General features: G+C 44.0%; 1 protein-coding gene across 1 annotated transcript in view; it reads left to right on the top strand.

The window, feature by feature from the left end:
* LOC106599990 (leucine-rich repeat and immunoglobulin-like domain-containing nogo receptor-interacting protein 3) overlaps nucleotides 1-26403 on the top strand; it is a 59945-nt gene extending 33542 nt beyond the window's left edge. The window contains exons 2-4 of the mRNA XM_014191322.2: nucleotides 23392-24004; nucleotides 24112-24855; nucleotides 25035-26403. Coding sequence (XP_014046797.1) covers nucleotides 23453-24004; nucleotides 24112-24855; nucleotides 25035-25607 — 1869 coding nt within the window. The 5' untranslated portion in view covers nucleotides 23392-23452 and the 3' untranslated portion in view covers nucleotides 25608-26403. The remainder of the gene's footprint in view (nucleotides 1-23391; nucleotides 24005-24111; nucleotides 24856-25034) is intronic.
* The last annotated feature ends 661 nt before the right edge of the window (nucleotides 26404-27064 follow it).

Below are 27064 nucleotides of genomic sequence, written 5' to 3'. Positions count from 1 at the left end.
GAAGGGATGAGGTCAATGTCCTTCCAGGATACCCGGGCCAGGTCGATTAGAAAGGCCTGCTCGCTGAAGTGTTTTAGTGAGCGTTTGACAGTGATGAGGGTTGGTCGTTTGACCGCAGACCCGTTACGGACGCAGGCAATGAGGCAGTGATCGCTGAGATCCTGTTTGAAGACAGCAGAGGTGTATTTGGAGGGCAGGTTGGTTAGGATGATATCTATGAGGGTGCCCGTGTTTACGGATTTGGGGTTGTACCTGGTAGGTTCATTGTAGGTTCATCAACATTAGTAGGTTAGGTTAGAACCTGGTAGGTTCATCAACATTAGCCTTCTGCATCTAGCTACATATTGAACTTCCATCCTCTCAGGCCAGGGGCACAACAATGTATGAATTAATGGTTGGATCAGAATCGCCGTTGTAATCGTTGGCCAGTACGGAGAATTAAGTAAAACCACAAGTCCAAACCCCTATCTTCATCCATGGCTAATTTAGGAAAGGGACAATTTTAGCAAGCTGGCTAGCTAGCCACTGTCAATGACGTATACTCTCAATAGGATTTGATAGGAGTGATGCCAGATCCAAGCTGACTTCCTTGACACCATTCACAGTTGAGCTCGCTCAGTTTAGCTCAATGCTGATTGGCACATTTTTTATACTTTTTTTGTCTAGGGAGGCCAGATGCTCGCTTGCTTTCCTTGCCTTCAATGCTACGGGCAGCAACAATGTCATACTCGTTTGGACCAGACAGCATCAGATAGACGGCCTACACATAGAGAGACAGAGGGACGCTGTCTCGGTTGCTTTCTCCTGTAAGATACATTCAGCATCTTGCGAATTGAAGGAAAATTATGAAACACAGAGAGATGAATGATCAATTATTTTATTTATTTCAAAACATTTTATTGGTACTTTTTTGGGGAAGCCTGGCTTCCCTTCGCATACATGAATATACGCCACTTTCAACTGTGCCACAAATGCATTCTGAAAGTGGCAAAGTTAATATCCACGTTTATAAACACAGGGTCGCTACATTTATCACAGGGTCGCTACATTTATTGTTATTTGTGGCCGTAAACATTATTTTGAGTTAATTATATGAAGGGAGGTGTGCAATTTATTTTACAGTAGAAGGGGAGAGTCATGTGAAAATATTTTTATGACACCTTGAGTTAGACCAGCCCACTCCCCCCCCCCTGCTCTCTGCTCTCCTATAGTATGAGGGATGATATACAAGCTGTTTTGTATCCATTAGATTGGCTCTGTCTGGAATGGAGTTGACCTTCCCCTGTCATTACTCTCTCTCACTCTATTTGTCTATCTCTCGCTTCCTCGTCACCCTTCTCTCTCTGACTATCTCTCTCTCTCTCTCTATTTGTCTATCTCTTTCTATTTGTCTCTCTCTCTTCTTCATTGTAATTTTCTACCTCTTCCTCTCTGTGTCCCTCCCTTTCTCTCTGTATGTAGTTTCATCAGCCACTCTCTATCCATCACTATCGCACTCTTTCACCCTTTCACATACACTCCTCTCTAACCCTCTCCTCAGTTAGTCAGTCACTGTTTTAAATTCCCAGTTTTCACCTGTCGAACAAGAGAGTGGATTGAATTAATTCCTTTTCTCTTTAATTCCACAAGGAAATGAGCACACGCATGCACGCCTGCACACACACACACACACACACACACACACACACACACACACACACACACACACACACACACACACACACACACACACACACACACACACACACACACACACACACACACACAGGGTGCATTAGAAGGGCTGCTCACTTTGAGGTAAAAAACCTCCAGGGAAATGAACACTCACACATACGTGCACACGCACAGACACGCAAACACTTGCATGCACACACAATTTCACACACACAGGGTGAATAGGCCTCATCTCTTTCAGGTGAAAGTCCTCAAGGGAAATTTTTCCTTACTCAGAGTTCCTTCTCTTATCATCAATCTATGGCCGGTCTGGGGCAGTGAGATCGTGATGTTTTTTTGCAGTCTCTCACCTCAGCAGCTATTTTGTTTCTAATCAGTCATTATTCCTTTACAGGACATCAGATATGAACTCTGTCATTTCCCGACACAACATTCTGGATCACCGAAATCATGCTCATTGCCTGTCCTGTTTTCTCTCTCTCGGACCATTTCATCAGTGATGGGCTCTTGTGTTTAGTCAGGACTTTGGCTTCCTTATGTTTCAAATTCTAACTTCAGGTAGCGCTTTAAAATAACTCCACGTAATAAAGTATTTATAATGGATTAGTTAATAGTTTCTTCACCATGTATTAATCATTACTCCATTCATAAGATGTTTAATATAGGTCCTTAAAACCATTTACTAATCATTAATTAAGTCTTTCTGTGTGGCCTCATTTAAAGTGTGGGCTATTTGTACTTTATAAATACTTCATGAATAGTTTGAGTGACCAGTGTAATTTCTCACAAAAAGATGGAATTGCCAATGGTAGAAATTCCAGCAGTACCTAATGCTCCTAGAACATATCTATGGTTAAACAATAAGGACACAATAGAGAACCTCTAAACATATTGAACACTGTATTCCAAAACAGTAAAATGCTTGGAATGGTGTGATGTGTTACTATAATGTGTAAGATAATGTTTTTTGTCCGTTAGTGTTTCTTGGCAGTGAATTTTCTACCAAAACCAAAACTCCCCCTTTCTCTCATTATCTCTCTCTGTCTCTCTCTCTCTCTCTCTCTCTCTCTCTCTCTCTGTGTATCTTTCGCTCTCTCTTTTTCTCTCTGTATCGCTCTTTCTCACTCTCTGTATCTCTCTATCTCACTCTCTGTCTCTGTTTATCTCTCTCTGTATCTCTCTTTCTCGCTCTCGCTCTCGCTCTCTGTCTCTGTCTCTGTCTCTTTCTCTCTCTCTCTCTCTCTCTCTCTGTATCTCTCTTTCTCACTCTCTGTCTCTGTCTCTCTCTCTCTCTCTGTATCTCTCTTTCTCACTCTCTGTCTTCCTAATTGTATTAAGAGTCTAAATAACCTCTACTCTCACTAGCTAATTAGAATTTAGCACAAACAATCGCGTGCCAGAATAAATGACTGAATCACGACACAAAAACACACACACATACACACACAACCACACACACACACACACACACACACACACACACACACACACACACACACACACACACACACACACACACACACACACACACACACACACACACACACACACACACACACACACACACACACAAACACCCACAAACACACACAAGAGTAAGTGGCTTGTAAGTCTGTTATCTGTGTACTAGCGGGCACAATGGCAATCTACTAATCACAGAGATTTCTTCATCTCACCCAGAAAGACTTGCTCACTTACTTATGGCAGCGCAATGCCCTAAATGATGGCATGCCATGGCTCTCTGTTCTTAATGGAAGCTGCAAGGAAGGAAGCCAGAAAGACATAGCTCTGGTCATCATGTATACCAGTCCCTTCCCCATTTAGCCCAAAAATCTCTGCCCACTGACTGGTGGAAACTTCCCAGCGACTGGTGGATTTACAGTAAAAGAGCACAGACTTGACCTTTGAACCCAATCACGTGACTGCTTTAGGCACTGGAGGGGGAAAAAAGGGATGTCACAGTGTAGAAATAGAATGTATGGAATTACACGTGTGTGTGTCACATGAGAGCTGATCAGCTGTGTGATTAGCATAAGTGTGTCATCTCGGGGGTATGTTGAGGAGTTTCTTTGCTTTGTTGACAGGCACAGAAGTAGCAGAGTGTTACTTTATTCAAAAGCTCAGCAAAAACAATGTTCAAGCACTTAGTGGCTGCATGGTGAGTCTTGTTATTTATACTGTACCCGGTGTCCCAATGCTGCAATCTCCCTTCCATTTTACTTCATATTTATAATGTCTCCAAGCCCCCTTATTTGCGTGTGGGTATAAGGGGTATAAGTCAGCGTGTGTGTGTGTGTGTGTGTGTGTGTGTGTGTGTGTGTGTGTGTGTGTGTGTGTGTGTGTGTGTGTGTGTGTGTGTGTGTGTGTGTGTGTGTGTGTGTGTGTGTGTGTGTGTGTGTGTGTGTGCCTTTGCGTGTTTGGGGACCCATGTGTGTGTCAGTGTGCATATATACGGTATGTGTTCGTGAGTCATAGAGAAAAGCAGGTCACATCACTGCAAGGTGTCTAAGTCATTAGCTTAGCCAAAGCTAATTAAATGTTCCATTCTACAGGCGTTATCTCCAGCCCTGCTCTTAAGGAACATGTTCCACAGCATGATCTTATTGTAGCGCCACTGACTGCAGCTATGGACTTATGATGTATAGAGTGTACGACTTAGATACTATCGTTACTCAGCACAGGGGTAGATCTCAATAGTGTAAAATGGCCTTGTCTCCTTGTCTCATCTCCTTCATCTGCACTGATCTGACGAGACAGGCAAGTTTAAGCAATATGGATGCCCAACAGGAATTTACTTTCAACCATCCAGTTCTTTCATGTCAGTTCAAATGGAGGAAAGGAGACAAGGAGAGGTGAGTTTAGACTTTTGAGATGCACCTTGTTTCAGAAATCCCTGTACTGTGAAAGGATGGGAACTAACAGCCCAAGACAAGGACAGATAGCCACACTTCAGACTACTGAATCCCCAGTGAGTCCAGAACAAGCATCCCTACCGTGGTGACAGAGCATGACGAGGTCTGTTAACCAATCATACTCATCCCAGTAAGACAACAACCCATCCTTCATTATAATTATTAGTGTCTGTTTCTGTGTGTGCATGTACGTGCGTGCGTGTGTGTGTGTGCATGCGCGCGAGTGTGTGTGTATGAGTGCCTCATCTCATTAGCAAGATTATCACATTAGCATAACAGCTGGGGCAGTGGAGAGGGGGAAGCAAGGCTGAATCATGTCATGAATCACCACCTCCAACCTTTTCTCTTACCCATCACCTCCCTATCTCCTCCTGGACCACCATCTGTGTGTGTTTCTATGGATACAGTAGATTCATTGTGTATCCATATGCGACAATAACAATTACAGCAGCTATAGCTGTTTGGCCGTGCTTGCCCAGCAAACAGGGGACATCCTAAGGACATGTGGGGACGTTCCCATTAGGTCCCACTGACGTTCTGAGAACGTTCTAGGAACATTAAAACATGACTTTAACTTCAGGACCATCAGAGGACATTCAGTACAGGTCCCGGGTTTGGTCACAGTATAACATTATAATAAGGTATTTTGATGTCCATTAGGGAATGTTATGAAGGTTCCTATCTGATTCTGAGAGAACGTTATCCATGAGACATGGAATAAAAGAAGGAAGGAAAGCGCTGCTAGGGTACACATTAGTAGGTCTTTGTAGTGGTCTTTGGTAAAAGGGGTAAATTGGTCACCAAAAACAAAGGAGGATGAAGGCATTTTTCATATAATGAATAAAAATGCCTTTACTTGTATGTCAATGGAACCAAGATTTAAAAGCTCTGACGCGTTTCGGCTGCATGCCCTTTGTCAGGGAGTACAAAGACGCAATGATACAATGTCTTATTTTGAACAAAGCATTTTCCGATCAACCCTGATTGAAAAGTGAGTGGTTACGGAATAGTTAATAGTCAATAGTCATAGGACATGTTGTCCCACACACTAGTAAACAATAATATACAGTGCCTTCAGAAAGTATTCATACCCCTTGACATATTGGTTGTCTTACAGCCTGAATTCAAAATTGATTAAATTGATATTTTTTCTCACCTATCTACACACCCTGTAATGACGAAGTGAAAACATGTTTTTTAAATGTTAGCAAATGTATTAAAAATGAAATACAGAGATATCATCATTTACATAAGTATTCACACCCCTGAGTCAATACTTTATTGAAGCACCTTTGGAAGCGACAACAGCTCTGAGTCTCTACTGGGTAAATCTCTAAGAGCGTTGCACACCTGGATTGTACAATATTTGCACATTTATCTTTTCTAAATTCTTAAAGCTCTGTCAAATTGGTTGTTGATCATTGCTAGACAACCATTTTCAGGTCTTGCCATAGATTTTCAAGTAGATTTAGGTCAAAACTGTAACTTGGCCACTCAGGAACATTCACTGTCTTCTTGGTAAGCAACTCCAGCGTAGATTTGGCCTTTAGGTTATTTTGTTTTAGGTTATTTTGTTTTAGGTTTAGGTTATTGTCCTGCTGAAAGGTGGATTCAGCTCCCAGTGTCTGGTGAAAAGTAGACTAAATCAGATTTTCCTCTAGGATTTTGCCTGTGCTTAACTCCATTATGTTTCTTTTTTATCCTGAAAAACTCCACAGTCCTTAACGATTACAAGCATACCCATAAAAGGATGCAGCCACCACTATGCTTAAAAATAAGGTGTTGTATATGATTTTCCCCAAACATAACACTCTGTATTCAGGACAAAAAATGAATTGCTTTGACACATTTTTTGCAGTATTACTTTAGTGATCTGTTGCAAACAGAATGCATGTTTTGGAATATTTTTTATTTTGTACAGACTCTCTTCTTTTCACTCTGTCAAATAGGTTAGTATTGTGGAGTAACTACAATGTTGTTGATCCATCCTCAGTTTTCTCCTATCACAGCCATTAAACTCTGTAACTGTTTAAAGTCACCATTGAATGGTTTCCTTTCCACTCCAGCAACTGAGTTAGGAAGGACTCCTTTATCTTTGTAGTGACCGATACACCATCCAAAGTGTAATTAATAAAGTGTTAAAAAAATGTTTTACCCATCTACCAATAGCTGCCCTTCTTTGCGACGGATTGGAAAACCTCTTTATGGTTGAATCAGATAATTGTATGTGTGGGTAACAGAGATGATGGAGTCTTTCAAAAATCATGTTAACCCTATTAAGTCCATGCAATTTATTATGTGATTTTCTAAGCACATTTTTAATCCTGGACTTATTTAGGCTTGGCATAACAAAGGGGTTGAATAGTTATTGACTCAAGACTTTTCAGCTTTTCATTTTTTATTGGTTTATTTAAAAAAAAAAATTAACATAATTTGACTTGGATAGTGTGGGGTATTGTGTGTAGGCCAGTGACACAAATTGTTATAAATTGTATCTATTTTAATTTCAGGCTGTAACAAAATGTGGAAAAACGAAATGGGTGTGAATACTTTAAGTGCCTTGGGAGGAAGACCCCACTATTTGCCGAGGGAATTCACTTCTGTTATTATCACCGCTGTTTGCTGTTTACATACCGCCACAAGCTAACACAACGGCGGCACTCGGCGAACTGTACAAGACCATTTTAGCCAGCAAGAATCCTTTCACCCGGATGCAGCATTTATCATCACAGGAGATTTTAACCAAGCAAGTTCAAAACAAATTATCCCAAAATATCACCAACATGTCTCCTGCCCCACGAGAGGCAACAATGTGCTAGACCACGTGTACAAAAACATATGTGATGCATACAAAGTAATCTCCCGCCCCCACTTCGGCCAATCAGATCACGTCTTTCTGTTCCTACTCCCCACCAACAAGCAGCAACCCAAGAGGGATTCACCAGAACAATAGTGAGGTGCTGGATGGATGAGACTCAATGCTGCAGGATTGTTTTGAGAATACTGATTGGAAAATGTTCAAAGACTCATCCACCCAGGATACATCCATCAACACTGAGGAATATATTGTTCATCGTCAGTCACAGGAATTATCAGGAAATGTGTTGATTCTGTTGTACTTTGTACCCACAATAACAATCTGGACATACCCCAACCAAAAACTCTGGATGAACAGAGAAATCCTTGCCATGCATTCAATGTCAGCGAAACGAACCCTAATGAGTCGGTTGCGCACGATGCTTACAAGGCAAACAGGTACGAGCTTCGCAAATCCATTTCGGGAGGCATAAAGACAATATAGACTGAAATTTGAATCACTGTTCAATAACTCAGACTAGCTACGCATATGGCCAGGACTACAGGCTATCACGGACTACAAAGGCAAATCCAGCTGTGTGGTGCCCACCGAAGCCTCCCTCCGAGACCAGCTTAATACATTCTATGCTCGCTTCGAGGCAGACACTACCGAACCATCCAGGAGGGCTCTAGCTGATCCTGACGACCAGGTACATTCGCTCTCCGAGGCTGACGTCAGGAAAACTCTTAAGAGAGTGAATACTTACAAAGCCGTGGGTCCAGATGGCTACCCTGGCCGTGTCCTCAGAGTGTGCGCTGACCAGCTGGCAGGCATCTTCTCGGATATCTTAAACCTGTCCCTGTCACACTTGTTTCAAGGAGACCACCATCATCCCAGTTCCCAAGAAAACCGAGGTGACAAGCCTAAATGACTATCACCCAGTCATCATAAAGTTCTTTGAGAGGCTGGTCATGGCCCACATCAAGACCAGAATGCCGGACACACTGGACCCACTGCAATTTGCCTACCCCTCCAATAGATCCACGGAATATGCTATTTCCATCACAATTCATATGGCCCAAACACACCTGGGTAATAGGAACACCTATGTGAGAATGTTGTTCTTTGACTACAGTTCAACACTATTGTTCCCTTCAAGCTCATCACCAAGTTCAGGGCCTTGGGCCTGGACACCATCCCTTGCAACTGGATCCTGGACTTCCTGACGGGCAGACCACAGGCTGTGAGGATTGGTAATAGCGTCTGCTCCACACTGAATTAACACAGGGGCCCCCCAGGGAAGTGTCCTTGGCCCTCTGCTGTACTCGCTGTTCAACAACGACTGTGTGGCTAAGCACGACACCAACTCCATTATCAACTTTGCTGATGACACCACAGTTGTAGGTCTGATCACTAACAACAACAAGTCTGCCAGAACTGGTGCCAGAACCACAACCTCTCCTTCAACGTCAGCAAAACAAAGGAGTTGATTGTCGACTTCAGGAAGCAGAGGAAAGGACACACCCCAATCCACATTAACGGGATGCAGTGGAGAGAGTCAGCAGTTTTAAGTTCCTCAGCTTCCACATCAAGAGAACTTGACACGGACCAACATGAGCGTCCTGACTGGCTGCATCATGGCCTGGTGCAGGAACCGCTCCACCCAGACCTCATGGCCCTCCAGCGGGTGTTGAAGACGGCCCAGTATATCACTGGGGCCATGCTCCCACCCATTCATGACATCTACTCAAAACGGTGTCTGAGGAAGTCCTGCAGCATCATCATTGAGTTTTTGTGCTTCACAAGTACTTTGAGTCTCTCATGGTTTGGAAAAGGAGGCTTGTATTCCGCCAATACATCCCATCAAAGCACCACAGATTTTGAGTCAAGTTCTTTGTTTTATGTCATTGTCTAACAGTGTATGTACAGGACCTGATCATCTACACTGGCGCCACCACAGATAAAAGGCATGTTGAGGGTCTTGGCACATCTGGATCAATGGTGATCACCATGCTGTATCCTTACCTCAGAAAGGGGCACGTTGTATTTGTGGACAACTGTTTCAGTAGCCCTACCCTTTCCATTACATTTTCAGGGAGAATACAAGGGCCTGTGGCACAGTGAGATCCAACAGGAAGAGGATGCCAATATTCAAAAAGAAAATGAGCAAGGGGCGGGGTCCAAACCAATGGGGTGATAATGGCAGTAAAATGTTTTGTCCACTGTGCACATCTCCAAAATGTGAGTGTGTGTGTGTCCGTGTGTGTGTGAGATAACTGAGTGAGGAATGAGTGTGTCGAGACGCTCGCAGAGAGACAATGATAGCACAATGAGAAATGGAAGGTCCCGTTCATATTAATAGGGGTTCATAAACTGGGAGGGTGAAGGAACACACACCTAGGAGCTGATCGTTTCTTTGTTTTCTCTTGGTAGCAGGCTTATTACTGAGAGTTATGGGACGGGTGAGCTCCACTCTGTCTCTAGGCTTGTTACAACACATTTACATTACATTACATTTAAGTCATTTAGCAGACGCTCTTATCCAGAGCGACTTACAAAATGGTGCATTCACCTTAAGATATCCAGTGGAACAACCACTTTACAATAGTGCATCTAAATCTTTTAAGGGGGGGGTTAGAAGGATTACTTTATCCTATCCTAGGTATTCCTTAAAGAGGTGGGGTTTCAGGTGTCTCCACAAGGGGAGAGGGACACACACACACACACACACACACACACAGTGGGACACACAAAGACTCACTTAGTTCCTTTTTGTCTCGGGCTGTTTACTCCCCTTAGAGTGCTGTATTGAATAATAAATTGCAACTTTTATGGTTAATACCACAATCCACACACACACACACACACACACACACACACACACACACACACACACACACACACACACACACACACACACACACACATAAACACGCATATGCACAAACACACCAATGGAGGCTACTGAGGGGTGGACGGCTCATAATATTGACTGGAACGGAGTGAATGGAACAACATCAAACACATCCAAATCATGTGTGCTACTGTAGAAACTACAACACAATATACAGAAAATCAGGTACTTACTTTGATAGGAACACACACATGTCCAAAGTTATTATTTGTAAGGAAAACAACAATGAAGGCAATGCGAGAGTCAGCCAGAAAATGTGCCAGGGGGGAAAAGTTTCTGAAAGGCCTGTTCTGACTAGAGATGCGCAAATGTCTGCATACTTGATCTGGGGAAACACGGGGGAAGTGCTTGGGCTCTCATCAGAGAGATGTTTGTCCGGCTCAGTAAAGCCACAAATATAAATTGTCCGCAACAGTGAAATGGGTTACTTCTTATGTGAATTAATGAGGAGGTGGAACACGCTCAATTCAAATAATTTGAAATTGTCAAGTTGAAACATAGCCTATAGATAATTAGCAGGCATCGTGCCTTGGTTTGAGGGCAGCGTGGGTTAACTGTCCTGTTGTGTAACGATCAAATTTTGGAACAGTGAGTGCATTCTGACATCACCCCCCAAAAAAACTCAGGCTGGGGCGACAGTTTGGAACTCACGCGTGGAAAGGTTAAGAGTCTAAGCCTTACTGCATTTAGCTCATAGAAACGCATTGAATACATAGAAAAACAATAACTCAAAAGAAAGTTTGTTTTAAAATGTGTTTTAAAGTGTTTTAAAGTGTCTGTCCTATATCTATATTTTTTTTTTTTTTGGACTGTTGTTTTCTGCTCTTTTGTGGATGTCAGAAGTTGTACTTGATGTGTCAGACATCCTAGCTGATGTCTAGTTCCAGTGTGATTTGCAGGCTTTTAAAAAAGAGCTTGTACTATCAGATATGTGGTATGCTAGCTAATCTAAGATGTGATGAGAGAGGGAGAGACAGATAAACACTTCCGTTCAAAAGTCTGGGGTCACTTAGAAATTTCCTAGTATTTTAAAGAAAAGCACTTTTTTTTGTCCATCCAAATAACATAAAATTGATCAGAAATACAGTGTGGACATTGTTAATGTTGTAAATTACTATTTTAGCTGGATTTGGCCAGCTACAATAATAATTTACAACATTAACTAGTGATGTCTACACTGTATTTCTGATCAATTTGATGTTATTTTAATGGAAAAAATAATTTGCTTTTCTTTCAAAAACAAGGACATTTGTAAGTGACCCCAAACTTTTGAACGGTGAGAGAGCGAGAGAGAGCGAGAGAAAGCGAGAGAAAGCGAGAGAGAGCGCGAGAGAGAGAGAGAGTCTGCCCTTCACATATCATCTCCATTCAGAGAGGTTTGTGTCATCAGCACATTTCCCGGTGGCCTTTATTCCTTACACCTCTCTCTCTCTCACCTCTCTCAAAACCCCCATCTCTCTCTTTCTGTCTTTCAACGCTTCATCTCTCTCTGTCTCCATCTCTGCCGCGCACACACTCTTTCGCTCTCACTCATTGTTTGACATGGAGAGCATACAGAATGTGCCCCATATTCATCGGTTGCACCTGACATCCTAAACAGTGGTGCCTGCCATGGAGGGATGTTATTACCTTGCAGTGTGTGTCCATGTCTATATGTGTGGGTGCCTGCATGCAGTATGTGTTTGTGTGTGTGTGCGCTCGTGTGTGTGTGTGTGTGAGTGTGCGTGCAAGCGTGATTGCGTGTGTGCGTGTCTGCTGGACACTTTTGTGGCCAGCCCAAAATGAGCAGCCAGCCCAAAGTGAGCAGCAGAGGTCCACTTATAGCTAACAGCATGCCACCTGACAACTTGGCTCTCTTCTCCACACCCCTTTCCCAAAACACAATGCTGGCCGGCATTCAAGCCAGAAAATTTGGCCTGTCAACTTCATAATGTCAATGACATCTTTTGGATACCTTCCTTGGATCAATATGCAGTAATTCATTTTCAAGATACAGGCACTCTTCAATCAAATATAGATAGAAATCTCCCAAAATGTAATGCATAAAAACTTTGACTGTGACAAAACTTATTATAGGCTTTCTGGCCTAGTTTAAAAGATGGAGATATTTATTTTGAAAACTGATATTTGTATTGATTAATTTAGCAGGAAGACATTATCCTATGGCCCTCGTCAGAATGTCTGACTAAAACTTTGGACATATGAATCACCGTTAGGGTAACCTGTCTCTCTGACTCTTATTTATGGTTGTTATTGTGATTCGTTAATGTGTTTGTTTCTGTAATGAGCTGAGGCTCATGTGAGGACTCATGTCTGTCTTGATCATAGTTTATATTTTCCAGCTAGGCTTCTCAGAGATATCTCTGTCTCTGTCCTTCTCGCTCTCTCTCTCAATTCAATTCATTTTCAATTCAAGGGGCTTTATTGGCATGGGAAACATATATTTACATTGCCAAAGCAAAGGAAATTGGTAATAAACAAAAGTGAAATAAACAATAGAAAGAAATAATAGTAAACATTACACAAAAGTTCCAAAGGAATAAAGACATTTCAAATGTCATTATGTCTATATACAGTGTTGTAAAAACGTGCAAATAGTTAAACTACAAAAGGAAAATAAATTCATACGGGTTGTATTTACAATGGTGTTTGTAAATATAACCTCAATGAAGATTGTTTGCCCTTTTCTTGTGGTAACAGGTCACACATCTTGCTGCTGTGATTGCACACTGTGGTATTTCACTCAATAGATATGGGAGTTTATCGAAATCTCTTCCTCTCTCTCCACTTCCTTCCTTCCTTCCTTCTCTCTCTCTCTCTCTCTCTCTCTCTCTCTATGTGACCTCATATTGAGGCCGTGGGACTGCCACAGTAAAGCTATGGGAATGTGATGCTAAGCCCTGTGCTACGCTTGGCTTGGGTTTAAAATGGGCAAACTAAGCATGGATTGAATATGGGACTTACTGGTACTTAGCTATGGAAAGCACTATCTGTCAGCTTTCCCCGGGAAGTACAGACTTGTCAAGTTCCCGCCTCAATTTGTCTCGTGACAAGAAATGTAGAAGCTCTCCGAATATCCTGCTGACTGGATGACTGCTCTCGCCTGACTGCTACTAAATTGGGTTTGTGTGAGAAGGTTTACGAGGCTTATAAAGCGTGTGTGTGTGTGTGTGTTTGTCCCTGTCTCTAGCGATAGTAAATGTCTACTGTGTAGTTGTGTATTTGTGGATGGTTGAGCAGGCTGCTGTCTCTAAACCCAGGCAGGGCTTACGAAGAGAGAGGCTGGGCTTTAGGGAGGACCATGCTCTACGGCCCATATACCAGCCGTGCCAGTCAACATGTCTGACCTATTTACACACAAACAAACTACCTGATACCAGCACAGGGATGGAAACAGACAGACAGAGTCAGACAGACATATGTATTTGTGGACACACAGACAGAGCTAAAAAAAAAACAGTTCATACATGCTCAGGATGAACCCTGTGCTTTGTATGCTGACAACTACTAGCATCTTGCAGGTCTCTCTCAAAATGATCATGTTGATATCCTAAAAGGGGGTCTGACCTAAGTTCCTTCAGCCCTATGACTCTGAAAAGCTTATACCCCAAAGCCATAAGGCTGCTAACCAAACTATCTGTGTTAACCCTTTTTACAATAATTGACTCATCACATATGCTGTTATCAATCCTGTTGGCTAGTCACTTTATTCCTAGTTACATTTAAATGTTTGTAATTTAGCAGACACCCTTATCCAGAGTAACTAGGGTTAAGTGCCTTGCTCAACGTCACATCGACAGATTTTTCACCTAGTCAGCTCAGGGATTCAAACCAGCAACTTTTCGGTTACTGGCCAACGCTCTTAACCGCTAGGCTACCTGCCACCAATACATACCGATCTACCTCAATTACTTCGTACCCCTGCACATTGACTCGGTACTGGTACCCCGTGTATATAGCCAAGTTATCATTACTCATTGTGTCCATTGTTACTTTTATTATTATGAGTTATTACTTTTATATTATTTAGTTATTTTCTCTCTCTCGGCTTTGTTGGGAAAGGCCCGTAGTAAGTAAGCATTTCGGTCTAAGACTACACCTGTTGTTTACGAAGCATGTGACAAATAAAAATGTATTTGATGTTCCCTCAGCTCTCCATGTCTAACAATGAGGAAGAAAATCTACACAAATATATATGGGACCTACTGAATATTTTCAATCATTATGACGTTGACCTTTTATTACAGCAGCCCCAATTGCATGTTTTGAGATGTAAAAATATATATATTCGGTTGAAGTCGGAAGTTTACATACACCTTAGCCAAATTCATTTCAAGTTTTTCACAATTCCTGACATTTAATCCTAGCAAAAATTCCCTGTCTTAGGTCAGTTAGGATCACCACTTTATTATAAGAATGTGAAATGTCAGAATAATAGTAGAGAGAATTATTTATTTCAGCTTTTATTTCTTTCATCACATTCTCAGTGGGTCAGAAGTTTACATATGCTGAATTAGTATTTGGTAGCATTGCCTTTAAATTGTTTAACTTGGGTCAAACATTTCGGTTAGCCTTCCACAAGCTTCCCACAATAAGTTGGGTGACTTTTGGCCCATTCCTCCTGACAGAGGTGGTGTAACTGAGTCAGGTTTGTAGGCTCCTTGCTCGCACACACTTTTTCCGTTCTGCCCACACATTTTCTATAGGATTGAGGTCAGGGCTTTGTGATGGCCACTCCAATGCTTTGACTTTGTTGTCCTTAATAAGCCATTTTGCCACAACTTTGGAAGTACGCTTGGGGTCATTGTCCATTTGGACGACCCATTTGCGACCAAGCTTTAACTTCCTGACTGATGTCTTGAGATGTTGCTTCAATATATCCACATAATTGTCCTGCGTCATGATGCCATCTATTTTGTGAAGTGCAACAGTCCCTCCTGCAGCAATACACCCCACAACATGATGCTGCCACCCCCGTGCTTCACTGTTGGGATGCTGTTCTTCGGCTTGCAAGCCTCCCCCTTTTTCCTCCAAACATAAGAATGGTCATTATGGCCAAACAGTTATATTTTTGTTTCATCAGACCAGAGGACATTTCTCCAAAAAGTACGATCTTTGTCCCCATGTGCAGTTGCAAACCGTAGTCTTGGAGCAGTGGCTTCTTCCTTGCAGAGCGGCCTTTCAGGTTATGTCAATATAGGACTCGTTTTACTGTGGATATAGATACTTTTGTACATGTTTCCTCCAGCATCTTCACAAGGTCTTTTGCTGTTGTTCTGGGATTGATTTGACTTTGATTTGCACCAAAGTACGTCCATCTCTAGGAGGCAGAACGCGTCTCCTTCCTGAGAGGAATGAAGGCTGCGGTACCTTCAGGCATTTGGAAATTGCTCCCAAGGATGAACCAGACTTGTGGAGGTCTACAATTTTTTTCCGAAATCTTGGCTGATTTCTTTTGATTTTCCCATGATGTCAAACAAAGAGGCACTGAGTTTGAAGGTAGGCCTTGAAATACATCCACAGGTACACCCGCACTTGACTCAAAATATGTTAAATAGCCTATCAAAAGCTTCTAAAGCCATGACATCATTTTCTGGAATATTCCAAGCTGTTTAAAGGCCCAGTCAACTTAGTGTATGTAAACTTCTGACCCACTAGAATTGTGATACAGTGAGTTATAAGGGAAATAATCTGTCTGTAAACAATTGTTTGAAAAATGACTTGTTTCATGCACAAAGTAGATGTCCTAATCGACTTGCCAAATTATAGTTTGTTAACAAGAAATTTGTGGAGTGTTTGAAAAACTAGTTTTAATGACTCCAACCTAAATTGTATGTAAACTTCCGACTTCAACTGTATATATCAGTTGTATATTCAACTGTAAATATCAATCTACTGAAGTAATTGTTTATAATGATTGGTTCAGATATGTAAAATTATATGACATAGAATCCACTGAAATATTCAATCATTTGTGACCGGAAGTTTAAAAATGGCTCCTCTCATTTGGGTTGCCGACCCCCACAAGCGGCTCCCGGTGTTATCCCTATTGCAGACATTGCCATTGATGCACCGAGTCGCATTAGTACAAACTGGAATCTGTGACGTAGTCTACTACTCAAGAAGGCTGATATAAATCCTTATTATATCATTGAATTATTTTCATCGAGTGTCATTATTTCTATATTTTATCTATTTATTGTATTTTTCTGTACACTTTCTCATGCTGAACTTCTAATGCAGGGGGGATTTAAGGACAGATGACCACAACAGCAGCCGCTAACCGATTTGACAGCTCCAACGCAGTTACACCTCCAACATCTCCTAAACAAAAGCAATGACATGCTATGCAGTTGCCGGTAATCGCCTGTTAACACTGAACAGATTGAATCTAGGCCTAAATAAAATTTGCCAGTGGTATTGCGTGGACATCTGGCCAGTGTTGGGTGAAGTGTGGGATCATGCTGTTCTGTGTGTTTGGGGACCAGTGGTGGGTCTGCTCCTCTACCCCTTCTCATCTCCCTCAGGTGGAGTCTTTACATCTGGCTGGTGTGACATTCACAACACTGTGTGAGTTTGGGTACCGCTGGTGTGCTGCCCTGGCCAACAGAGGGGCGCAGCTGGGCGGTGTGTTTGTGCATGTGTGTGCGTGTGTACGTGTGTGTGTGTTTGTGTGTGTGCGTGCGTGTCTAGGCAGGTGGTGAAACTAGCTCTCAAACCGACCCACAGCCCAGTAATGAGGAGAGCCAGACAGAAACTGTAGTTTTCGCATCAATATTTTCACAGTCTTGTCTGCATATTCAATATACAAAGTTAGCTATTAATGTTTGGTAGCTCCATTGGGTTTGATTTGAATTCGATTTCCATATGTGGGATTTACAAATGTTATTTTTAGGAGATCATGATTTTCTACTGCCATCTGGCTGCACTAATGATGCATGTTAACAGGGCTGTAGACCTGTCTGGTCTGTGAGTGTGGGAGTCAAAAATGAAGCTCCTGTATAGATACAGAGTTGTCCTCTCTATCAGAGCCATGTATTTCTGCCCTGAGGTATCCTACAGATGGACAGGCTAATGACACGAGTATACTAACAACAATGAATCAACAACAGTAACAACACACACAGTACATCAACAAGACAGACAACACTATACCAACTGCAATGACAACACTTATCTACAGTATTTATAGTTTGCAACAGCAGATAGTGATACATCTGATAAACTAGCCAGGTCACCTGTGATGCAAGTCAGTATTCAACATCCATCCATGTCTGAGGGCATCGGGAGAGCACATGGAAACCGGCCACTAGGGGCAACAATGAGCGCTGTTACGTTCAAGTAGGTTTCAGTTTTGCTAGGGTGTTGTGTGCAGGGATGGCAGATGGGCATAAGCACCAACTGCCCATAAGCATCTGCCTCTGGTGCCAAAGGTTCAAATCCAATGATAGAAAGTTGTTTTTGAGATTTTTGTTTTAAGCCTATCTCAAACCTTTAATAACCTTTTGAAGTTAATGCCTAACCTTAAGATTTTGGAGTTAATGCCTAACCTTAAGATTTTGGAGTTAATGCCTAACCTTACGATTTTGGAGTTAATGCCTAAACTTAACCATAACCTTAAAAATTCTGAGTTAATGCCTAAACTTCACCTTAAACACTTCTAAATTTGACGTTTGAGAAACATGGATGAATGTCTAATTCAGACATGAGACTGTGAGAACTAGTTGGATAAAAGTACTAGCCATCACAGACAGAGGCCCCACTGCCTCCATCACTCACCCCACAAATGGAGCACTGATCTAGGGGAGGAGAAGGGGAGGTGATGGAATGGAGTATACTGGAGCCTCTGGGGGAGGTCTGCCCTTGGCCCTGTTCACAGTCCTCATTCATGCAGTGACTCAGTCAGTGAACCGTAGGATGACACAGGGGAGAGGAGACCTACAGACCTCATCCATCACACTGAATAACAGCCAGAGAAGCCAGGCAAGGGCACACACACACACACACACACACACACACACACACACACACACACACACACACACACACACACATACACTAACAGACAGGCACACACACACATGCAGACACACATGCACACACACACACACATACAAACATACACACCCATAGGCTGGTATAAGTTATGAGAATGGTTGTTCAGTGGTCTTGTTAATCTGGTTTGCAATGAAGTGAGAGTGAAGCTTGGCTGGGTATTTTGGCCGCTCATCTGTTGCTGCAGAGGTTGTGTCATGAAGAAGTAGCTATATTTGTCACATTCCCCCCAAAAATTATATTTCCAGCTATCATAAAACAGGCAGGATCCTTCAGATATATGAGGTGTCTGGCTGTGCTATGTTTTGACAGGGCGGGGAAGTGTGTGTGTGTGTGTGTGTGTGTGTGTGTGTGTGTGTGTGTGTGTGTGTGTGTGTGTGTGTGTGTGTGTGTGTGTGTGTGTGTGAGTGAGTGAGTGAAATAGAGAGGCTTGTTTTCTAAACTTGAGATCTAGTTGTGTATTCAAGCTCTCTATCGAGATGGGGACCTCTCCCAGATAGGCCTCAGGCTAAGATTGAGAGCAGGCAGCAATCTGTGTGGGTTTACCAGGGGCTTTGTGTGTGTGTGTGCCGTACATCAAAAAATTGTATTCACTGTAGTTGTTTCACCTGCCTTTGTGCTTGTCTCCACCGCCTCCAGGTGTCGCCCATCTTCCCTATTATCCCCAGGTTATTTATACCTGTGTTCTCTGTTTGTCTGTTGCCGGTTTGTCTTGTCTTGTCAAGCTTACCAGCGTGTTTTCCGAGTTTCTGTTTTTCCTAGTCTCTGTTTTTTCTGGTCCTCACGGTTTTGACCTCTTGCCTAACCTGACACTAATACCCTGACTACACCGCTCGCATCACGTGCGTGAGCATTGCAAAATACATTTTGAAATCTATATTATTCAATTATTGCACCCACATTGCTCGCGCGTGCCAAATAGAAGTCAGTTCTATTTGTGACGCAGATTGCACTGCAAGTCCTGCCTCTCCCATCTCTTCATTGGTTTATAGAAGCGGGTACCCATGTGCCATCTCCTCATTGGTTATACCCACGTGGGTGACTGAAAGACAAACATCGTCGGTGGCGGTAATGCACCTAATATATGAAAGTTGCCAATCACAATATAAAGTCCAGAGAAGAAAAAGCCTGGAAGGAGGAGAGATGACTAGCCATGTGATAGCAGAGAGAACAGTCTATGACTTGGGTGACTGGAGTCTTTGACAGGAATCTGTGACTGGAGTCTTACGCAATACCCTCTGTAGCACCTTAGTCAGATGCTGAGCAGTTGCCATACCAGGCGGTGATGCAACCGGTCAGGATGCTCTCGATCGTGCAGCTGTATAACTTTTTGAGGATCTGGGGACCTATGCCAAATCTTTTCTTGAGGGGGAAAGGTGTTGTCGTGCCCTCTTCACAACTGTCTTGGTGTGTTTGGACCATGATAGTTCGTTGGGGATGTGGACACCAAGGAACTTGAAACTCTCGACCCGCTCCACTTCAGCCCTGTCGATGTTAATGGGTGGCCTGTTCGGCCCTCCTTTTCCTATAGTCAACGATCAGCTCCTTTGTCTTGCTCACATTGAGGGAGAGGTTGTTGTCCTGGCACCACACTGCGAGGTCTCTGACCTCCTCCCTATAGGCTGTCTCATCATTGTCGGTGTTCAGGCCTACCACTGTTGTGTCATCAGCAAACTTAATGATGGTGTTGGAGTCGTGCTTGGCCACGGAGTCGTGGGTGAACAGGGAGTACAGGAGGGGACTAAGCACGCACCCCTGAGGGGCCCCAGTGTGGAGGATCAGAGTGGCAGATGTGTTGCTGCCTACCCTTACCACCTGGGGGCGGCCCGTCAGTAAGTCCTGGATCCAGTTGCAGAGGGAGGTGTTTTGTCCCAGGGTCCTTAGTGCTGAGCTTTGTTGGCACTATGGTTTTGAACGCTGAGCAGTAGTCAATGAACAGCATTCTCACATAGATGTTCCTTTTGTCCAGGTGGGAAAGGGCAGTGTGGAGCGTGATTGAGATTGCGTCATCTGTGGATCTGTTGGGGCGGTATGCGAATTGGAGTGGGTCTAGGGTTTCTGGTATGATTGTGTTGTAGTGAGCCATGACCAGCCTTTCAAAGCCCTTCATGGCTACCAACGTGAGTGCTACGGGGCGGTAATCATTTAGGCAGGTTACCTTTACTTTCTTGGCCACAGGGACTATGGTGGTATGTTTGAAACATGTAGGCATTACAGACTAGGTCAGGGAGAGGTTTAAAATGTCAGTGAAAACACTTGCCAGTTGGTCCGGTCATGCTTTGAGTACATGTCCTGGTAATCTGTCTGGCCCCACAGCCTAGGAAGGTGATGCAGCCCATAGCCGTGGAGACAAGGATGGTGGTCGGGTCCAGGGTGAACTTGAGGAAGACGCGCGTGCTGTTCAGGTTTGTGTCGTTGAAGATTTCACCTCCGTACAGCGAGCGGTTGGCGAAGAAAGCTGACGCGGCATCCAGCGTCAGCTTGGTGAGCATGGCAAAGTAGGTGTCGTTGCAGCCGGCGTTGCTGGTGATGCACATGTAGGTGCCACTGTCGGTGACCTGGGCATAGCGGATCTCTAGCGTCCCTCCTGGGAGGACAGTGATGCGGCCATTGCTCTTGGCTGTGATTATTCGGCGCTGAGGGGAGATCAACATGATGTTGGGGGCGGGCTCTCCCACGGCACTGCAGAGGAAACTCACTTGCTGGCCCTCATGAGCCGTCACCTTCCTTTGGCCACTAGATGGCAGCAGTGTATGTGCAAAGTTTCAGACTGTTCCAATTAACGATTGCATTTCTGTTCAACATTTTGTATCAAGACTGCCCAAATGTGCCTAATTTGTTTATTAATAACTTTTCATGTTCAAAACTGTGCACTCTCCTCAAACAATAGCATGATATTCTTTCACTGTAATAGCTACTGTAAATTGGACAGTGCAGTTAGATTAACAAGAATTTAAGCTTTCCACCAATATCAGATATGTCTATGTCCTGAAAAATGTTCTTGTTACTTACAACCTCATGCTAATCGCATTAGCCTACGTTAGCTCAACCATCCCACAGGGGACCCACCAATCCTGAAGAAGTTTTAATGTCTGCTTTTTTCATGGTGTTTCACCGCTAATAACAGCTAAGTGAAGCCAATACTTTGCATCATCAATCCTTTAATCATGGTCTTTTTAAAATAGCAGCCTTTAGATTTTAGAGAGAATAAAAAATCTTCAGTGTTTCCTTATAATAAGATTCTTGTGTGGCTCTTTAATTCCTGTTAAACAGGCTGCACTGTACCTGTTTCATCTTTGATCCCTGACAGGGATCAGTGTCGATCCCACTCCCATTTATCTCTGATGTGCTAATTGTGTTGAGCTGATCTCAGCTCTCTTCCAGTGTTTAACTGGAGACGTGGAGGGAATGAGATACAGGACTAATGAGATGGAGCTCTAGGTTTGTAAGCCAGGGGCCTGGTGAAGTCTGGGTTCTGGTCCCAATATAAAAACATTAACTTGTCATCACTCCCTGTCCCACTTGAAGGAGCATCACATCCTCTTTATGAAATGTTCAACCAAGGTCACTGACTTTGGCAACCTAATCACCTATAACTCTTCCGTAGGTAGTTGATGTAAATGAGAATCGGTGCAATCAATGCTGAACCTTTGTGTGTGTGTGTGTGTGTGTGTGTGTGTGTGTGTGTGTGTGTGTGTGTGTGTGTGTGTGTGTGTGTGTGTGTGTGTGTGTGTGTGTGTATTGGGGCAGTACTGAACATTCTGAACCTTTTGGCTGGTGTCCTCTGGCAAATCACTCAATGACAACATTGGGTGGGCGACTTGACATGTTGCTTGAAGGAACGTTAGCATTAGCTTTTTTTATTTTTTTGTGGAGAGAAGAACAACATGCATTTTTTATTTATTCAAAGTAAAATGACACATTCAAAGACACACTCACAGTCACTTGCACACACATTCCCACAAAATGACTCATAGTGGCAATGAGACAACAGGGTTTGCCTGAAAACGTTATCTGAAATGTCTGTAAAATGTTGGTGTATGTGAGTCTTGTATGAAGAAAATGTGTTCATGTCACTGTGACACACATATACACACAGATTTTACAGGCATTTCAGGGGATGTTTCCACGCTAACCCTGTTGTCTCTTTGCATCGCATCATATGTTGTGTGTGATGAATTCAGTGTGTGTCGAGGTATGAAGAAAGCACATAGCGAGGAGGAAAGAAGGGGAGGAAACATGCATGAATTCACAGGCTGCTTCTCACTCACGTGATTCCCAATGCCCTTGTTCTACTGCTACACTCAGAGATAAATTAACAAGTATCCTCACTACAGATGTAGGATCTTAATTTGAGCCAGTTTGCTACAGCAGGAAAATAATCCTGCAGCAACAGGAAATGGGAATTATTGTGGATTATAATTGATGGACATTTTTGTAGGGGTTAATACATAAGGGAAAATCAAGTCTGAAAGTCTGGAAATTACAAACTTCATAAGTCTTTTTAAACCTCAAATGCAAGTTTAACATTTCCTGCATTGAACGGTGATCCAATAAAGATCCTACATCTGTATCTTAACTATCATAAACAAAATAATGGGCTGTAAAGTGATGGTGTCAGTGGTGGTTTAATGCTTTGTATAGTAGCTGTGACGTCTACCCTCTCTGGTTATCAGGGGCATAATGACAGTTGTATAGTAAGGAGAATGGATTATCCAGGACACTGAATGTCATTTTTATGAACATAAATGTGTTGATAGGTGTTTTAAAATACTTCTCCATCTGTCTTCCTCTCCTCCCTTCACCCACACTATTTTCTGTCTGTACTGTCCATTATCCCTTCCCCATCTCTTCAATTTCTTACCTCAATTTTCCCTTCTATTTTTCTCCATCATTCCCTCTCTTTCTTCAACCTCCCTCTCTCTGTCTTTATCTACCTTCTCCCTCACATGTTCTCCCTTTCTCCTCCCTACTCCTCTACTCTTTATTCCCAAACTTTCTCAATAACCTCTCCTCCCTCTGTCTCCCTTTCGCTATAGGTGTGTAGTACACTGACCCTGCCTGTGATAGGCTAGGAGTCAGACCGTGACCACCAGGGCCATGATTGGCTCCCTGGGCCCCGGTGTGTGGTCCCTGACGCTATGGCGGTGGGTGAGTCTCTGGGGGCCGGCCCTGCTACTGGTTACCATTATAGCCCTGCTGCCAGGTAGTTGCCAGGCGTGCCCGCCGCGGTGCGAGTGCTCGGCCCAGATCCGGTCAGTCTCGTGCCAACGGCGGCGCCTCACCGGCATCCCAGAGGGCATCCCTACGGAAACTCGCCTCCTGGACCTCAGCCGGAACCGGCTCCGCTGGGTCGAAATGGGCGACCTGGCACCATACCCGCACCTTGAAGTGGTGGACTTGAGTGAGAATCTCATTGCCACGCTGGAGCCCAATGCGTTCGTCAATCTGCAGAGCCTCCGGGTGTTACAGCTGAGGGGGAACCAGCTGAAGCTGGTACCCATGGGGGCCTTCGCCAAGCTGGGCAACCTGACCACGCTGGACCTGAGTGAGAACAAGATGGTGATTCTGTTGGACTACACCTTCCAGGACCTGAGGAGTCTGAGACATCTGGAGGTGGGAGACAACGACCTGGTCTACATTTCTCATAAGGTAAGCCATCTGTTTTCCAAGTATTTTCTCTAACCTTTTATTGATTATATTATGTTTCCACAAATGGCACTCACATCTAATCAAGTTCAATCTGATTGTATTTGAAGGCCTTTTCTGGTCTGCTGGGGCTGGAGGACCTGACCATCGAGCACTGCAACCTGACGTCCATCTCTGGCCAGACACTGTCCTACCTACGCAGCCTGGTCACTCTGCGATTACGGCACCTCAGCATCGCCGCCCTAGAAGACCACAACTTCCGCAAGCTTAACAACCTGCGGGGGCTGGAGATCGATAACTGGCCCTATCTGGAGTACATCTCCCCGCTCAGCTTCCAAGGCCTGGACCTGTCCTGGTTGTCCATCACTAACAGCAACATCACCTCCGTCCCCTCGTCCTCCTTCAGGAACCTGATCCATCTCACTCATCTCAACCTGTCCTTCAACCCCATCACCACCCTGGAGCCCTGGGCCTTCAGGGACCTGCTGAGGCTCAAGGAGCTGATCATGGTGAACACGGGCCTAGCTACGGTGGAGCCCCACTCCCTGGGAGGCCTCAGACAGATCCGGGTCCTCAACTTCTCCTCCAACGAACTCCAGACCCTGGAGGAGGGATCATTCCACTCTGTCAACAGTCTGGAGACGCTGCGGGTGGACGGGAACCCGCTGCTGTGTGACTGCCGTCTGTTGTGGATCCTGCAGAGACGCAAGACCCTCAACTTTGACGGCAGGGTGCCCGTGTGCGCTGGGCCGGAGGAGGTGCAGGGGTATAGCCTCAGCACCTTCACCGACTCAGCGCTCTTCGATCACTTCACATGCCAGAAGCCCAAGATACGCAACCGCAAGCTTCAACAGGTAATAGTTATTATCCCACTTTGCTGTACACGTAAGCATAATGTAACTACAGTGAAGGTACACATTGATATGTAGTACTTACAGCTTTGTTGCCTGTTTCAGATTTGTGCCTAATACTTAATTCACTAATTAATTTATATATTCATTAATTAATTCATCCATTCATTCATTCCTCTAAGGTGACAGCTCGTGAGGGCCAGCCAGTGAGTTTCCTCTGCAGTGCCGTGGGAGAGCCCGCCCCCAACATCATGTGGATCTCCCCTCAGCGCCGAATAATCACAGCAAAGAGCAATGGCCGCATCACTGTCCACCCAGGAGGGACGCTAGAGATCCGCTATGCCCAGGTCACCGACAGTGGCACCTACATGTGCATCGCCAGCAACGCCGGCGGCAACGACACCTACTTTGCCATGCTCACCGTCCGGGGCGCGCCGCTGGATGCCGCGTCGGCTTTCTTTGCCAACCGCTCGCTATACGGCGGCGAGTTCTTCAACGACACAAACCTGAACAGCACGCGCGTCTTCCTCAAGTTCACCCTGGACCTGACCACCATTCTTGTCTCCACGGCTATGGGCTGCATCACCTTCCTAGGCGTGGTGCTCTTCTGTTTCCTGTTGTTGTTTGCATGGAGCAGGGGGCGGGGCCAGCGCAAGAACAACTTCACAGTGGAGACCCCTTTCCGGAAGGCCGAGGGGCCTGCGGCCACGGGTAGTGCCGGAGGGGCCCGGAAATTCAACATGAAGATGATATGAAACAACGCAGCCAAGGGCCAGCCGGGGGAGGCATAAGCATGTCCCGGAAACGTGTTTGACAAAACACACAGCGCTGACTCGCAAAGATAAAATAATAATAATAATAATTAATCCATACAGTATTCACACATGGCATGGCCAGATTCGATTTGATGATGACCTTGATCTCACCAACTCTTACTGGTTTTATTCAGCTTGTGGTACAAATGTGTATTTAAGATAATTATAAGAATTTTCCAGTGAAATTCTTTTGTCATTGAGCTTGATAAGAATTATAGAAGTTAAGAATTTAGTGTGATCTTTTACTGGGTGATTACTGTGTTGTGAAATGCTTGTAGTTATGTCTATCTCACAGGAAGTGACATCACAGGAAGTGAAAAGGACTTCCTGGAAGCTGTGTACTTGTAGTGGTCATTGCACAGAGGGCATGGAGAGACACGGCCATCAACTTATCACAGTATTTGTAGTCTTGCTTTCTTAAATTCTGCCTTTTTGAGAAATATTGCAATAGCATGTAAATATTGCAGTTTAAAGTTAGTTGTATAGTAATAAGATTATAGTATTGAATAAAAACAAGCCATTTTTGTAAGACATTTAGGATATGATTTCCATTGTCACATTTATAAGACAGCATCAAGGCCACAGCTGAACTGAGGAAGGATGTGCTGAGACAAGGACTCCAGAAAGACATTGAATCGAAGTGAAATGAATACAGAAAATTACTTCAATCATTTGACCCTTTCAAATTCATGACAAAAAAAGATCAGAAGAAACATTAAAAAAAACATGAAAAGAAGTATATTCTGACCATATATTCTAAATTGGGCCCACTTTACTTTCAGACGTGACCGTTTGCAACAAGGTTAGCTGTGTGAGTTGGAACAAAGCCACTGGCCGACGGTTGTGATGACGGCCCGACGCCCCAAGGGTTTGGTTGGGAAGCTTAACCCATTGGGCACGGGCCGCACGGTAATCATGACAACCAATACACAGCCCAGTGCAGCAGGGAGTAGTGGGGTCAGTGGGACAAGGGGAGAGGGAGTTTGTTTATGCATCCTCTTTCTAACCTTCGAATAATACTACTACCATACCACTGCAGGATGTGGGGAGAGGGAGGTGGAGAAGGGAGTGTATATGCACCCTATCTCTAACCTCCCTCTAACCCTGCTCCCGTCTGACTGCCCTTGGCTGTGCTGGGACAGAACTGACCTCCACACAGCTGCCAGGGGAGCAGCATGGAAGTCACGACACATTTAGAGTCACATGCAGTGCAGAACACATACTCACTTTTAGACATGCAAGCATGCACACAAATGTTCACAATCACATGTTCGCACTCATTCACAAGTGCACAGAACCTTTTCTCAAGACAAACACAAAGTCATATAGAGGGCAAACACACACACAAACACATACACACAGTTGAAGTCGGAAGTTTACATACACTTAGGTTGGAG

The sequence above is a fragment of the Salmo salar genome, chromosome ssa03 (genome assembly GCF_905237065.1).
Source record: "Salmo salar chromosome ssa03, Ssal_v3.1, whole genome shotgun sequence".
Taxonomy (NCBI): domain Eukaryota; kingdom Metazoa; phylum Chordata; class Actinopteri; order Salmoniformes; family Salmonidae; genus Salmo; species Salmo salar.
Note: the sequence above shows the minus strand (reverse complement) of the source record. Positions and strands in the feature narration are given on the sequence as shown.